This window comes from Rhamphochromis longiceps, linkage group LG6 (genome assembly GCF_057381845.1).
Source record: "Rhamphochromis longiceps isolate RC_006_pf linkage group LG6, R_longiceps_female_GT1.1, whole genome shotgun sequence".
In the NCBI taxonomy this organism is placed as follows: Eukaryota; Metazoa; Chordata; class Actinopteri; order Cichliformes; family Cichlidae; genus Rhamphochromis; species Rhamphochromis longiceps.
Window position 1 is genome coordinate 19,682,328 of NC_140562.1, and position 15,797 is coordinate 19,698,124.

At 42.0% G+C, this 15,797-nt stretch overlaps 1 protein-coding gene across 8 annotated transcripts in view; it reads left to right on the forward strand.

Moving 5' to 3' along the window:
• Positions 1–15,797, forward strand: part of lrba (LPS-responsive vesicle trafficking, beach and anchor containing) — a 172,696-nt gene that overhangs the window by 78,886 nt on the left and 78,013 nt on the right. For all 8 annotated transcript variants that reach the window (XM_085409606.1, XM_085409607.1, XM_085409610.1 and 5 more), the window contains exon 36: positions 8,284–8,450. In XM_085409606.1, the coding sequence (XP_085265732.1) occupies positions 8,284–8,450 (167 nt within the window). The remainder of the gene's footprint in view (positions 1–8,283; positions 8,451–15,797) is intronic.

A 15,797-nucleotide genomic window follows, 5' to 3' on the forward strand; every position in this document is an offset into this window, starting at 1 on the left:
CAAAGAAAACGTAGGTCCCTCTGCAAAGCTAGCTGTGTTTTGGGGTTGTCATTTGTAACTTTACCTTCCCTTGCAACCTCCCAGCTGTCCTTAATCAGATACCCAGCAAAGCTTGTCCCAAACTATGCTTCACAATTGAATTCCCCACTTAAATGCAGTTGCTCCACGGTGACCTCTGAGAAGAAGCGAACCCTGATAAGTCTTGCTCTGATATTGCTGTATTGATTTTTGCCTCTATACAAGCTCTACTTGAGCCTGCTGGAGCCAATGGTTTCATTTTGCACTGCCACAATAAAAATAACAGGCCAATGAAAGGCCCTCCACCCCCACCCTTTTGGGGGGGGGGGGGGGGGGGGGGGGGGGTTGTGAAATAATTTTCAGTTATGTCCCAGATTTTTAAAGGGTTGTTTCTCTGCATTGTGTTGCGGTGACACTTCAGATTGGTTATTGTTTTGTGAGGAAATAAACCTCCAAATGGGCCCCCACAGCGCGTCATTTGAGGTATCAAAATAAGGTTTTCTGAAGGGGGAAAAAAAAGAGAGCAATTCCCTCCCCATCCTCTGCTACATCTGAGAAATTCTGTTTTAAACAGCAGCAGCAAATCTCAACCAAGGCACCAGCAATGAGATTAATTCGATCCATAAAAACACAAATTTATGTTTACTCCTTGTCAGATTGCATATCGTTGAGAAGGCAGTGATAGAGGAGCGTTTTGATTTAGATACCCGTTTGCCTCAGAGACGTAACATATGCTTTTTCTCTCTCACTGTCCCTCTCTTTCTTTCTCACTCACACTCTCTCTGGCTCTCTGTGGGACAGAATTGAGTTATCTTTGGCCCTGAGAGTAAGTTATTACAGCGGGCTTAGGGTGAAACAGAGATGAAGATAACTAGGGGGGAAATCCAATTACCTTTTAGGGTTCTCTATCTAATAGGATCCTTAATGTGAAGGAGATCTGCAGATCGGATGCTGCCGCCCAGCACAGCAAATGATAGACTCCGATATCTTCCACGGGAGCTGGGAGGAGAGGAAGCCCGAGAGATGGAAAGAAGGAGAGCGAGAAATCGAACTCCCTCTTTTTATGGGGCTGTTCATTAGGGATGAAATGTGGTGGGCTCAGGGGCAGAAGGGCAGATAAGAAGGCTCAGATAGGGAAGAGTGAGCAACACCCAAGTCATTTCTATTCTTACTCTTCCTTCTTGCTTCTTGCCTTTTCCCCACATATAGCCTCTTGATTCATCCTCTGCTGCTCTCTGGAGTAATTGACTTTACTGTTTGAGAGATCCAGTGAAAGCCAGACGATAGCGCCTAATTAGTGCTTGGTGTCACTGTCTTCCCTCTGCTGAGCTTGTAAAACGATCTGGCCCTTCTCTCCATGTTAATGACATTGTGGCGGGGCGTGGCCTGCGGTGCCGTGCAGAGGAGGCGGACGCACCTGCACGGCATCCGCAATCACGCCCCGCCGAATTAAATATTGTACTGGGTCCTGTGGTTGGGTTGTTGGTGTTACGTTGAGCTGGAAGCGGGAGAGCTGCAGCTCTGAGTGCGAATGTACAGCAACCGTGTAGGGATTAATAAAAGCAGCAAAATGCCACTGGGTCTGCCGTGGTCGTTTACAGACATTAACATTGAACTGATGCTCATTATGTTCTGTTATCATAAACCTGTAGTCTGTGGATGAGCGTTTACCACAAACTGTCAGACTGTGCTGAGCATCTCAGAGAAACTCTGGCTAAGGATGCATTTTACAGATAACATCTGTTAAAATAGTCTGAATCACCGAGGTTAATTTTTTTAATGTAGTATACACCGATCAGGCATAACATTAATATAACTAACATGTGAAGTAAATGACACTGGTTATCTGGTGGGTAAGATATATATTAGGAAGCAAGTGAACATTTGTCTTCAGTGCTGATATGTTAAAAACAGGCAATATGCACAAAATTGTGGGTTTGACCATCACAAGGGTCGAACTGTGATAGCTAAAACTCCAGCTCTTGTCGGGTGTTCCCAGTCTGCACCAGTCATTATCTGTCAAAAGTGGTCCAAGGAAGAAATGGTGAGGAACCACTGACAGGGTCATGGGCAGCCAAGGCTGATTGATCCATGTGGGGAGCGAAGGATGCCTGTGTGGTTTGATCCAGCATACGAGCTACTGTGTCTCAAATTGAAGAGGAAGTTGATGCTGGTTCTGACAGACAGATGTCAGAAATCACAGTGCATCAGGTTCTTGTTTATGGGGCTGCATAGCAGGAGACCAGTCAGTGCTCGTGCTGACCCCTGTCCAACACAGAAAGCCCCACATTGGGCACGTTAGCATCAGAAGTGGACCACATAGCAATGGAAAAATGTGACTTGGTCTGATGAATTATGTTTTCTTTTACACTCCAGTGATTTAATATCTGTGACCGGAATAATATTTTACAGTGAAATGATATCTCTGCTTTCTCTAAATTTTATTGACTGCCAATATAATTTTCTTGCAAGGCTATTGCAATGCTTTAGCAGAAGTCTTTCTCCCACTCTATAGTGCATGAGAATTATAACTTCTTTATTTAGAGACAACCTTGTTGAGGGAGTCATGTCAGCATGGCTGGTTTTCTCCATCAATGGAGAATAAACTTGACCCTGACTTTCCAACCAAGCACCTGCAAAGTTTCAAGACTGTATCTTAAACGATGTCTCTTGACGTTAGCTGTCAACAGATTTACTGTTCAGACAATCTTAGCTGTCATAACTGGTGATTTTGTGTCATTCTTTACTTTTAATTTGAGGTTACTTGATGAACTAATGAACAAACTTGTCTGCAATACCTGTCTGGTGCTAGTTATCTGAAAAGATAGAAGAAATAAATCAAGCCAAACCTAGATTATTACTACCTCTGCTGAGGTGGTTATATTTTTGGTAGTTTTCGCATGTGAGACATTCTGTCTGTAAACAAAGGTTTTGAATGAATTCTGATAAAAACTTTGTAGAGATGTAGACTGGAGTCAGCGGACTTAACAATCCATTAAAATTTGGCTCACGTTCACCAAGGTCTGTAATGTTCATTTAATAATTCTTTGGTTGAAAATGGACAAAAAAGCCTTAAAATGTAGAAACTATTATTCTTACTATAGTGGTGTTTATTGCCAACTTATAGAAAGTAACACATAAAGATATAAAGTATGTCATATTTGACCTTTGACCTCCCTTTCAAGGCCAATAGATTGATCTGAATGTCTAAGAGATAATAATGAGCTATATATAATGTGAGGTTATATATAACAGGTTATATATTAATTAAATGGCATAACAATTTGAATACATGTGCCATCTTCATGAATAAGTATGTATTTTGTTTGAGAAGCAAAACCAACCTGTGATCAAAAACTTTCCCCCCTTGATATTTTTCATTACTCATTTAAAATAATTTTACTAAATAATTACTTATGTTCCGTTTCCACATGAATAAAAAGTAATAAAATAATTATACACACAATTATGTCAAGTCTATTAAAATGGGCTTCAACAGGAGAAATAACAAAAGCCACTTTGCTCTAGTTTTTACTGAAATGCAAATTTCTAGAAGTAAATTTAAGAAGTACAAACAAAACAAAATGAGCAAAATACTTTACTGTTTTCTTATGAGTGATACAAGTAATGCCCGGCGAGAGTGAGTGCTAATGCAGTTTCCTTATTTTTCTATTTCTCATATACCTAATAAATCGTCACTGTGGGGAGTGGGGGATACTCCACCACACACGCAGGGGAAAAAGTCAGAAACCGTAACTCCCAAAGGCTGTTTTCACCACCACATTCGCAGCACTCAAACTGATAGCTGCCACCAACTGTAGCCTGCTGTCATGTAGTTGTCGCTGCTGTAATGTAGTATGTCAGCAGGGCTGGTTTACCGAGCGTCTCATTACAGGCAAATCTGTTATAAAGAGAATGAGGGGGGGGACCCAATAAAACAAAACAAGTGTCTTTGTGCGATAGTATCGCACCACCATGAGAACAGGGGCACATTTTTAAAAAGAAAAGTGAGAAACTGCACCTAGTTCTCCAGCCTGGACAGCACACACAGCACAGCACAGCATTGACTGTTTCACTTAAGACGCCAAGAAATGGAAAAGGAGAAGTGGGTTACAGAGAGGAGAACAGTAGTCTCAGTCCTGCTGTCTTGTCAACATAATGAAGTCCCCAGGTACCTCCTCCGCAGCTCCCATCATTATTACTGACCACCTCACCCCGAAATATGACTTTACTCCACATTTTCCTTTGTTTCACTCCGACACCATCCCTTTAGTCACTGGAGGAATGTTCTCCTGATATTTATATATATATTTTTGTTCCTATTAATGGCTGAAGGTGAGCTTGTAATGCTGGATAAAAGCACATCGCTGTCACTGCTGTATGCTTTTTAGATGTTTTTATTCACAATGAGTCTGTTTGCTGCTTTAATTCTTTTTCTTTTTTTTTTTTTTTTTGGGTGGAGATTTGCTTTTACATGCAGCTTGAGCACCGTGCCACTAAAACCTTGCCTTCCTGACTTCTGGGCAACAGCAAATTCAGGAGAGGTGCAACCAAATTTTTCATCCGGTTGCGTCCTGCCTTCATTTGACTATTTTTCATCTCCAGATGACATTTTAACACGAATGATTTTTCACGTGGCACGACCTTGAAGCTGTGCCGGAGTTATCGCGCAAGGAGATGGCAGCCGTGCAGACTGATGTGGCAAAAGGAGGGCGAGGTTTTTGCAGAGACAAGTGGTTTCTGGGTAAGAAAAGATGAAGAGGCTGCCAGCCAAGCATGGTGACCAGTCCATTAAAGATCAGTGTGAGGGGAGGAGCCGGGGGAGGAGAAAGGAGGAGAGAGATACTTTGATAAGTGTTGTGCCTGCGTTAACCTTGATGATGGCTATAGCAGTGGGCTGATGCCAGTAGCAGGGATCTGTTTCGACTGGATTAGATTATTTTTTTTTTCTCTCCCTCTGGCGCTCCAAGAGAAGAAGCAAAAAAATCAATACTTGGGAGCACAGCATGACAGGAGCATCATTTCAGAATTGAAGTGGCTGTCAGGCATTGTCATTTGGTGACTTTTGTTCGCCATTGTACTTTTAAGCCCTCATTTTTCTCCCCCTCCTCGTCCTTTCACTCGTTTCTTCCCCTGCCTATTGTCTGAATTCCCCTGGTGACATTTTATGTTGCAATTTGAAAACTCGAGGGCAAGAGATCAAGTGCAAGAGAATCTCTCTGCAACCAATTGGTGGTGGTGGTGGACCGATTCGCCATCTACTTTTGTTTAGCAACCGCCCCCCTCCCTCCCTCCCTCCTTTCTCATTTCATCCCCTTGTCTCACTAGACCTCCATTGTGTTCCAGGAGGAATTTATTTGTAGTATATTTGCATTCTCTGATGCCAGACAAGGACAAGCCTGATGTCTCGCCTTCCTCTGGACAGTTTCTCTGCCCGTTCGTAAATGAAACCCTCTGGGAGTGCTTGTCGACGGATGTGAGAAATTGGAGAATCTCGTAGAGCAATAGGCCCAGCCTTGGCGCACTTGTATCCCTGACGTGCCACCAATGTCAAGAGATTGCAAATCAAGCGCTTTAATAATATCTCTGCTGGTTTTGTTCCTTCCTCCTGTTCTCCGTCAGAACCTCGAGACCCTGGCTTTGTCTGACGGCGTGTTGAAGGCTCGCCGTGGCACGGCAACACCACTAGACCTTTCTCTGTCACTCTAATTGATAAACATAGGGCTGATATCTTGTAATGAGCCTCCATTCTCCGGCCTATTATACTGGTTAACCCTCTCAACCCACAGAGGGAGAGAAGGAGGGGAGCCAAGGCATCATCTAACAACTACAGCATTTAGATAAAGCTGACACTAGTACAACGCTGCTGTGTAGATGTGAAAGTCTACTCCTCGTTTTCTAACACCCCCCCCACCTCCGCTTATTATTTGTAGTCAACACGGCACAAACACAATCTGTTGGCAGCCTCGGTAACATTTAGCAGCCACAGAAAGCTTGCGTGTTTGTTTTTCTCTCGTTATAAACTCGGCTTCAGCTGTGATTAAAATTCATGGGATTTTGTTTTGTTTTTTCTTTCTCACGCTTCATCTGTGCAGGTGTGTGTTGCTTATTTTCCACCATTGTGTGATTTTTAGAGATGATTGTTGTTCTTTTCACCCTCCAGTCACGTCTGGCTAGGCCATTTCCTTCCCCAAAACTCCAACACACATCCCTAGTTATTTATTTGAACTGTAGATGAATTGCGGGAGACACGACTCAGCGTAATTGACTCGATTAATGCCAGCCATTATCATTTCGTCTTCAACCAAGCTGTCTCCCTCCGGCAGAGCCAGCACCCACGTTGGCCCGACCCTGTCAGCCAGGCCGTGTAATGGAAGGTGCTGCCCATGATTACAATGTCGCAAGTCATAACGCTCTCACTGGCAGCAAGTTGTGCCCTGGTGGCTGTCTGAGTAGCAGGCAAACGGAGAAGAGTCTCCCATATTTCAACCCCAGCTGAGCATTTTTAACTCGGATGTCCTCGTCTCCCTCTCTCTTTTTTTTAAAGTGTGTTTTCTTTACAAAAAATAATCACACTGACTGCTTTAGTGGCTCACAAAGAGGCATGATATGAACTAAAGTGGAAACAGAAAGTTTTTATTTATTTCTTATGTTTCTTTGGCATTCCTTGAAAGGAATGAAAGAACAGTCTGTTTTTAAAATGCCTCTGAATGCCTCTCTTCAGTTTCTGTCCTCTATCCTGTCAGTGCGACCTGTATGCGAGGGAAAGCAAGGTGGTGCCAGCAGGGAGATTTACTTATTCGCTCCAACCTTCATAATAGCATAACATAATAAGTCCTTCATAATACCCCGGCATATTCTCTGACTTCACATCAACGGTATGACCCCTGGAATTAACTGTGACTTGTCTTTTCCACTTAGAAGCAAACCAAAGCTTGGGTTTTAATGGCGCTACTTACATGCTGAGCTTTTTAAAAAAAAAAAAAAAAAAATTTTGGTTGTTATTTTAAGGTCGAGTCTGTGAACTTGGCCTGTTCTCCCACAGACTTTGGCTTCGGATAGAAGCAAAGCCCATTACAGCATGGAGGGTTTGGGTGTTTGGGCAGGCTCAACACACAGGTGATGAAGTGTTTGTTTATGGTTATGAGTTTGAACCCAGCACCGCTGATTAGTACTGCAGACTTTACATGTCTCACACAGGAGCAGATAGAAGTAGACTCGTTGCAGGCCTGCTACTTGCTATCTGTATAAATGATGGAAACCTGCAAGGAGCTTAATGCATATAACTAAGTAGAAAATTTGGGGACTCACAGATTGTCCCAGATTTAAGGCACCCTTTTCTGTATGAAGTATAGTGACTAGGTCATCGTTCTAGGAAGGTCAGGGCCCCCTTTAATTCCACATAAAGAGACTTAGATTGATAATTAAGCAGCCCACAGAAAAGCCCCTCTGTGATTTATACCTATAGATTTTCTGTCAGATATGAAATGTTGTGCTTGAAATTGAAGAGGAGGGCCCATTATAAAGCGCTTTACCCTTAACTTTGAGAGGGCTTGTTGTATTTGTTCAGCCATGCTTTTGAGTTTAATAGTTACTGTATGACTGCTGCACTAGTCAGTCAGTTTAACGCTAATCTAAAGGTGGTCGATAATAAACAGTCCTATATCATACCCAGACTACGCGATTAATCATGCAATACAAAGCCCATGTTCTTCTTCTTCTTTGTTTTTTGACTTCTCATCATCAATATGCATGCCACAGTAAGTCACGATTGCAGCCTGAATACGCTGTAAAAATTGGTTACGAAAGCTCCAAACACTGTTTCAAATTATAGCCCCTATTGTCAGAAGGTGTTTTAGTTTCAGCATCGCTGCCGAGTTCAAAGGCCCGTTCTGATAACAAATTCAGACAGAGAAAAATGTCCTCCCTGTGCATTGTAGGTATCGTGTGATTTGGTGTGCTGGAGGGCATTAGAAAATACATGTCCACTGTTATTAATCAACATGACACGAGGGCAGAAATGACCCCCTGTGCTTTTCATTTGGTTCTATTCAGAGTAGAGTTTCTGTATGTGAAAACACCATTGTGCTCATATCTGTGTGGTTTTTGTTTGTGTTATTTACACACAAGAGCACGGTGTAATGTGTGGCACATGCATGTGTGATTTTTGTTTTGTTTTGGGGGTTTTTGGCGATGTGCACTTTATAGATTATGCTAGGGCATCGTTATTAATGTATGTGTGTTTGTTTTCCCTCTCTTTTCCAGTCTAGCTGTGCTCAGTACGCAGCAGACAAACGTGATGAGGAGAAACTGTGCGACCACTTAATCCGTGCGGCCAAGTACCGCGACCATGTGACAGCCACGCAGCTCATCCAGAAGATAGTCAACATCCTGACTGACAAACATGGAGCCTGGGGCGGCTCTTCCATAAGGTAAAACAAAAACTGTGGTTGTGTAAAGACTCAAACAGAGCTGTGCTCCGCTTTCAAATAAGATCAGATTAGACGTATTATAAAAATGTTTTTATTTATTTCCCCCCTCCCTCACGCTTATATTCACACAGTATGCTTTAGCTAGTCCATTATTAATCCATTATTTTATTTAGTGTGTGTGTGTGCGTGAACATGTTTTTTGTCTCATCATTATGTTTTCCTTTTTGATAAGCCCGTATAATCGTAAGAATCAAGAAGCAACCTTATTACTTTAATTTCATAGAAATGCCTTCAATTGCATCCAGTTGTCGGGCTTGAAAATTATTCAAATCGCCATTATGGTTTTAATCTCATTATCTTTAATCTCAGCCACCAGTACTCATGACTTTGATTAAATTAGATTTGCAAAGGTGAAAATGTCAGCCGCGGGTTGAATGATGCATTGATTCGGGGGGAGAGATGAAAGCCATTTGAACAGCTCAGTTCCCATTAAGAACAGAGGGAACCTTATCCTCTGTGTTTGTTTCGCCAAATAGGCAGCACAGTCCAATGCAGCTATTCCCTAATGATGGCTGTTTGTGCAGGTAGTGTGTAATGGCGAGCTCCAGAGACGGCTGCTGGCTCACGCTTGTTAGGCTGCACTAAGTCTCCAGGGACTCGTCTGGCGAGGGTTAGTTTGCCGTTGGATCAGGAGTCTATCTCTCGCTGCCTTTGTTTTCCTTTTCTATTTGTTTCTGTTTCATATCGGCATCAGGTTATGGTGTATTATTTGTCATATTTTTCCTGCCTTGATCCAATCTCCCTCTCTCCCCTCCTTCCATCGCGCTCTCTCTCTCTTTCTCTCTGTTTGTCTCTATGTGTACTCACACAAGGCTGCGCCATTTAATATGGATATTGTGTTCTACGAGCTCTGGCTAGAAAAGTCCCCCATTACCGCTGCTTTATGCCGCTGTACTATTGATGGTTTTCCTAATGGCTGCCGATGGGCGCAGGGAGCCATTGGCACTGAGCCTTGGAGTGCAGCGCTCTTTTAATAAATCACAATCAGTCTTGTGCCATTACATCAATATTTTTGGTCAATTACTGTGAAGGTCAGGTGGTGCAGCTTCGCACCAGAGCCGATGGTATGTGGGCATAGGAGAAACATCTGGTGCTGCAAATCTCTGAAAAAAGGAAACGATGAATGTGGGAAAAACAAACAAAAAACCCCTTCTGCACACCTGTATACCTGCAGGCTTCCTAATAAAAGATTTTCTTCTTCTTTATTTTTAATTTCATATATACACACAAAGCATGTGGTGCAGCATCATTCCTGATGGTAAATAAGGAAGGGGGGAGGATGGATTCACCCAGTGAAACCCGCAACCTCTTTTCCAGCTGTGAAAATGAAATCCAGGAACACAAAGACAATACGCAGCTATGATTGCGTCCTTTTTGTTGCATGGGTGTTAAAAACTGTAGGCTGCCTGCTCACATGCCATAAAACCGTATTCCCCAAAGTTTCCATTCAATAAAGGGTCTGAAAATGAAAATATTATTTTCTCACAAGCTGATGGGAATTGTTGTTTCCTCACGGCAGGCATCTAATATCTTGTGACACAGTGTGACCTGCCTGAATGCAATTTGTGTCTTAATATCCAGCTTACAGCCGCCCTGGCCTCTGGAGAAAAGAGGTGTTAGGTGATTTTCCTTTTTCCATTCCCCTCTGCTTCTTCTCTGTCTGCAGTTCTGTCTTTCTGTCAGTCTTTCACCACATGTAGTTCCTTGTCCCCTTTTCCCTCACTCTTTGTCCTTTTGCTCTTTCTAGTTTCACACCCACTTCAGTTGTATCACTGAGTGTCCGAGGAGGAATCCTTTCACCAGACAAAGGGTGTCTATCTTTTTTTTTATGCCCTTGTCTGTCATCTAGTTTCAAGACACAGACAGATCCACGGTCAGACAGATAGGGTGACTACCTGTTCATCCATGCATTTGTGTCCCAGCACCTTGAGACTCAGGTGTACAACATGTCAGCCTGCTGTCTTTTTAAGAGAGGAAAAAGTAAATGAATAGCTAGCAAGATGATCACAAATGAAACAACTGTCAGATATCCTTCTTTTTTTTCTTTTTTTTGCTCACTCCACTTTTCCCCTCCTTTTTGGAGCTTGGGTCCACCGAGCATCAAGCCTGCTGTGGTGTTTATTTGGGTCAGGAATCATCTTTCATGTATATGACACCTAGACAAAGTCGACAGACAGAGGGGAGATGAGGGCAGATGATGGAGAACGCCAACTCGCGGTCTCTGGGGACAGACACTACTCTCCTCTTTTTCCCCTCTCATACCTTCTCTTTATTGCATTCTAATAGGCTGACTAATGTACCATGGAAATTCACTCTGGATGCTGGAAGCAGGGAAAGTAAAAGGAAGGTGGCTGCAGCTGGAAAAAGATTGTGTGATGTAGAAGAAGTGTGCATACTTTTTTTTTTTTAACCAGAGCAGTTGTTTATTGATGTCACCAGTCTCTCTGAGACAAATGCAAACATTATTCAAGTTGCATGTGCAAGCTTGCAATGGTATCCTTTTATTTCCACTTTACTTCAAAAATCCTCACCTACAGCGAGCCCCTCCCCACACACACACACACACACACACACACACACACACACACACACACACACACACACACACACACACACACACACACACCTTGAGCACCGACTCCTCTCCCTCTGCTCCTCCTTCCTCATATAAGCAGCTCATTTTCTGCAGCACCGCTGCTCTAATGGACGCCCTTAGGCTAGAGGCTTCCCAGCCAAGGGACATCCATCTTTTGGCATGTCACACTCCCGCCCGGCAAAAAATCTTTGTGATGTGCACTCCAATTTTTCTTCAGTAAATCAAATCTTCCTTCCTTCAGAAAGATGAATGCTTTAGGGTTGGAGTGTTATAGAGAAAATCAATGCCGGCAAAATTGAAACAGTATGCCCCCGTATTGATCGGCCTTGTGAGATCGAAAACCAACAGCTTTGTAACTGTTCCAGTGGACAGTTAGCTGACCTGTAATGGACAAACTATTGATATTAGCATTACTATTTTATCTTGTGCTACGTCATTTCACCAGTGCACTGTTGAGGGGAAAGAGGCCGGAGCTTAACATTCCCAGAAAAGCTTTTTTCCCCTCCTTTTTAGGCAGTGATACATCATGACATGAGACGCACAAAATGCCGTGGAGACACTGGCATGCCACTTCAGTTGTTAAATGATTGGATTTATTCCAGTTTTGCTTTGCTTCAGCTGTTATGGTATGGGCAGTAGTATTGTGTCTTATGTTAATGCTGTTTGAGCACAGGCACAGTATTTAGTCGTCCTCCTTCATTCACGACCACAAACCTCTGCTGCTTGTTTTTTAAATTTAATGAGATCGAACTAGTTTTAGATTGAATTAACTAACTTTCTGAGCACAGATGATGGTCAAAATTTCCTGTAGCCCAATCAAAAATCACCACATGTGATGAATGCTTTTTGTCACGTTGTCAGAATGGAAAACTGAGAAATCAGAATAACCAGTGTTTTTTGTTTGTTTGTTTGTTTGTTTTGGCAGTGTCTACTTGAGAAGCACTGAAATAAGATGCCGAATACAAATCTCTGAATTACAATAAATTCTTATGACACATAGTTACTGTTACTACGGTGAGAACGTTCACGTTCACATTTTATTTATTTGTTTATTTCAGTAAACGACCGCATGAGAAGCTGCGACAGCCAGATTAATCTCCACTCGTACGCTTTCATTCCAGACTTAAATCACAATTATGATACATAATACTGAATGTAATGCATGTGTTAAAGCTGAGGTCTGCACAGTGTCTGCACTGCGTTGCGTGCTCGCTTTATGGACACACTGTACATTAAGGCTGCACTGGTACTGTGGATGCAGGGCTGAAAAAGGAAATGGGACTCTGGCATGTCATTGGAGATTATAACCATAGGAAACAAGAGCATAACAGTTTAGAATACACTGACTCTCGGAAATGCGTGACACGAGAGGGGCAGGAAGACGGGGAGAGAGAGCGAGATGAGGAGAAGGATGAAACAAAGCACTGGAGAGAGAGAGAGAGATCTGTTACAGGAGGATCAAAAGTTTAGATGGAGACAAAGACAAGATGGTGGCATTTCTCTACACCATCCTTCCATCCTTTCACAGAGCCATTTAGATGATCGATTTTGCAAATCTGAATGTTAAATGTTGAGCGAGTACATAGCTGTGTATCTATCAGACACCCCGATTTGCTTTGTGTTTGGATAAAGAATAAACAGATCATTCTTTATTGAGTGATTTTTAAAAACTATTTCCAGTTGGATTACGTTTTGCAATCCAAATTTATTATTAAATCCAAAGCCAAAACGGGTTGGCTTTAACATTTCATTTAAAATGGGATAAGCCCTAAAATACGACTGCGTTGATTTATATAGGGAAAAACCGTTTCCTTGTGTAGAATTAGCTACTAATTTTTAACTGCTATTGGCCTTTTGGTTTGCTTATAAATACTCGGGAGTCTAAACACAAACATGACCCAATGTACTGAGCTTTGGCAGCTGTAGCGGTGCGTAGCTTCCATGTTGTCTGAGGCAGAGACAGTTGTTTCCTTTAGTCCAGGTCCTGACTCCTTCAAAACCAATTAGTTGGGGCTCGAGTTGTGATCATCCATCTGCCTTCATACAGCCATAAACATATAGCATAAACATACTACGCGAAGCAATACAAGGCTGCCTTCAGCTATGTTCATCTCTGTAAACGAGACGCTCTGTAGCGCACAGACGGTCTCCAGCACCCAAGTCCTTAAACGGGTTTAACATAAAAACCTCCAATTCATTAATCACTGACTGCGACGTGCGTCTGGCACTTGGACAAAAAGGATGTTCCTTAAATCTCTGGGGAAGCTGTTCAAGTTTGACAGACATGCGTTCCATCAGTTACATAAAATAACGTGCCACGAAGGCCCTACCATGCAGTCTGGCTCATAGATATGAATTAGAATATAGCCTTAATGATAACATTTACCTCTACTGTATATACACTACAGTGGCTGGGCCTGTAAGGAATAGTAACAACATGTCATGGTGAAACATATTAACAGCTGATGATGTCCATATGTTACCATGGTTAAGTGAGGCGGTATAGACCGAGGCTCAAAAAACTACACTTAGATCACTTAAAATGACAACAATAGGATATTGGTTAGGTCGAAATGGGTATTTTTAATCATTATCATTTAAATTATTTTTATTATTATTGTTTTATTTATTTTTTTAAAAATGTAGTGTAGCGGTTACACATCATGTCTGAGCTGGCCGCATACTGTATATGCACCTATGACACAGCTTTCCTTAGCATGTCATTTAATGTGCAGGTGAGAGAGAATAAGAGGTACACCTGTACACACCAATTGACTTTGCACCTCACTTGAAGTTGTGTGTGGGTAATACAATCGCAGTGCAGCCCATGAATGCTAAAAAAAAAAAAGCAATAAACATGTCCTTCATGTCCTTCATGTCCTATCACAAATGGCTAACTTAGAAAAAAAATATTAACACTGTTTCTATCCAGTTGGCTACATAATAAAAGGCAGGCTGCAAGTTCAAACTTCAAGGCATTTCCAGCAGTGGGACGCATCACCAGAGGCATTTCTGCTACAGGCTGTATGTAAAAGATGGAAGTAGCCATTGTGGTGTCACGTGTTGGTTTGCAAAGCCTGAATCGGAGCCTTTTCACAGTTTTCTTCCTTTTATTTTGAAACTAATGTGAAGAATTTGGGGGAAGATCTTGCTCGCCACATCCAGGATCCATATAGGATATCAGCTTTTCAGTCACACAGTAAAGCATGCTTTATCTGTGGTTCAACTCAAATGGGGATCAGGTATTTATTTAAACAATGAACATCACTTTTTTTCCAGTGACGCTTTAAAGCTAAGTAATATTTACTGCTTGAATCTAGCTTTTGAACTCTCCCCTTGCTAGCCATGAAAAAGTATTCACGTTTAAGGCACTTCCATATTTATTTCACTTTTCAGACCCATCTTTTATATACAGTTTATCAGCGCAGCATTGCTGCTTCTCTGCCTGCTACAGTCACCCACTCTGGTCGCATCATAAGATCAGACTGCTCGAGGCAAGGTAATTAGCATGCTAACTTTAGTAGCTATTTCTGCAATAAAATACACAGACATCAGACACAATGTCACGCTCTAATTTCATCACTTTATCACTTTATCTTCAAGTCCTTGCTTTTCTCTAACTTCCCGGTATCTTAGAAATGTTCGGGACTGCCAGTTGGAAGTATGACAGAAGGTCACGATACCAGAAAGAACAATTACACCACCCCTAGCTTCCTGCCTCGCTGCTCACAGCCAGGCAGGATTCAGTAGCAACTATCAGATTTATGAGTTTCATATACCTTAAGAAAGTATATGGCCTTGGTGGAGCAAGGTCACGATAAAAGGGTGCTGATCAATATCTGAATGAAAAGCCATTTGGGAAGTTTTTAGGGCTTTTCCCCTCCTTTCTCCCTGGATGCAATATCTGCAGAGTATCGATTGTTCCGGGGCCAGTAGTTAGTCAAAGGCTATCTCCTTTGACTAACCCCTTTGCAGCGTGTCAGCCCCCCTTCTTCCTCTTGATAGATTGGTATGCTTCCAGCCACTGTAATTACACCATGGGACCAGCAGGTCATTTATTTTGCTACTTTCAACATTCCCCCCCCCCCCCCATCCAAAAAAAAATTGCCTTTATCTTTAGAATCCAGCACTTTGTCGTGCAGCTATAGGAGAAGAAAACGACACATAAAACAACAAGGTTCCCTCCTATAGAAAGGGTAGTATTGTGAAGACGAAGGATTGCCTTTACTTGTAGATTTACTTCACAGCCCCTGTGTCTGAGTTCAAGTTCAATCCGGATAAGTTTGACGGGTAAGCTCGGCGACGTTTAGAGTTAATTCTAGTTATTAATGCTGATACTAATATTAATGGGCTGAATTTTTAAAACAGTGGTTAAAAAATAAAAACAAGACTCTAACCGTATCTTCAGGGACTTCTTATTACTGAAGCATATTCAGGCTCAAACACTTCAGTCCACTTTGATAAACCTGTATAATCTAATTTAAAACTGTAATTCTTCCATAAATTGTTATTTTGCAATATGATAAAAATGATAAAATATGTATTTGTAAAGGGTAAATTTATGTGTGCACGTGCTGATGTTAATTGCATTTTTTTCCCTTCTCCAAATCGAGATAACTAACAGGGTCATTATAGTTACTGCTGCACTTGACACACACATGCACACACTCTGGATTATCAGTGGTGTAATG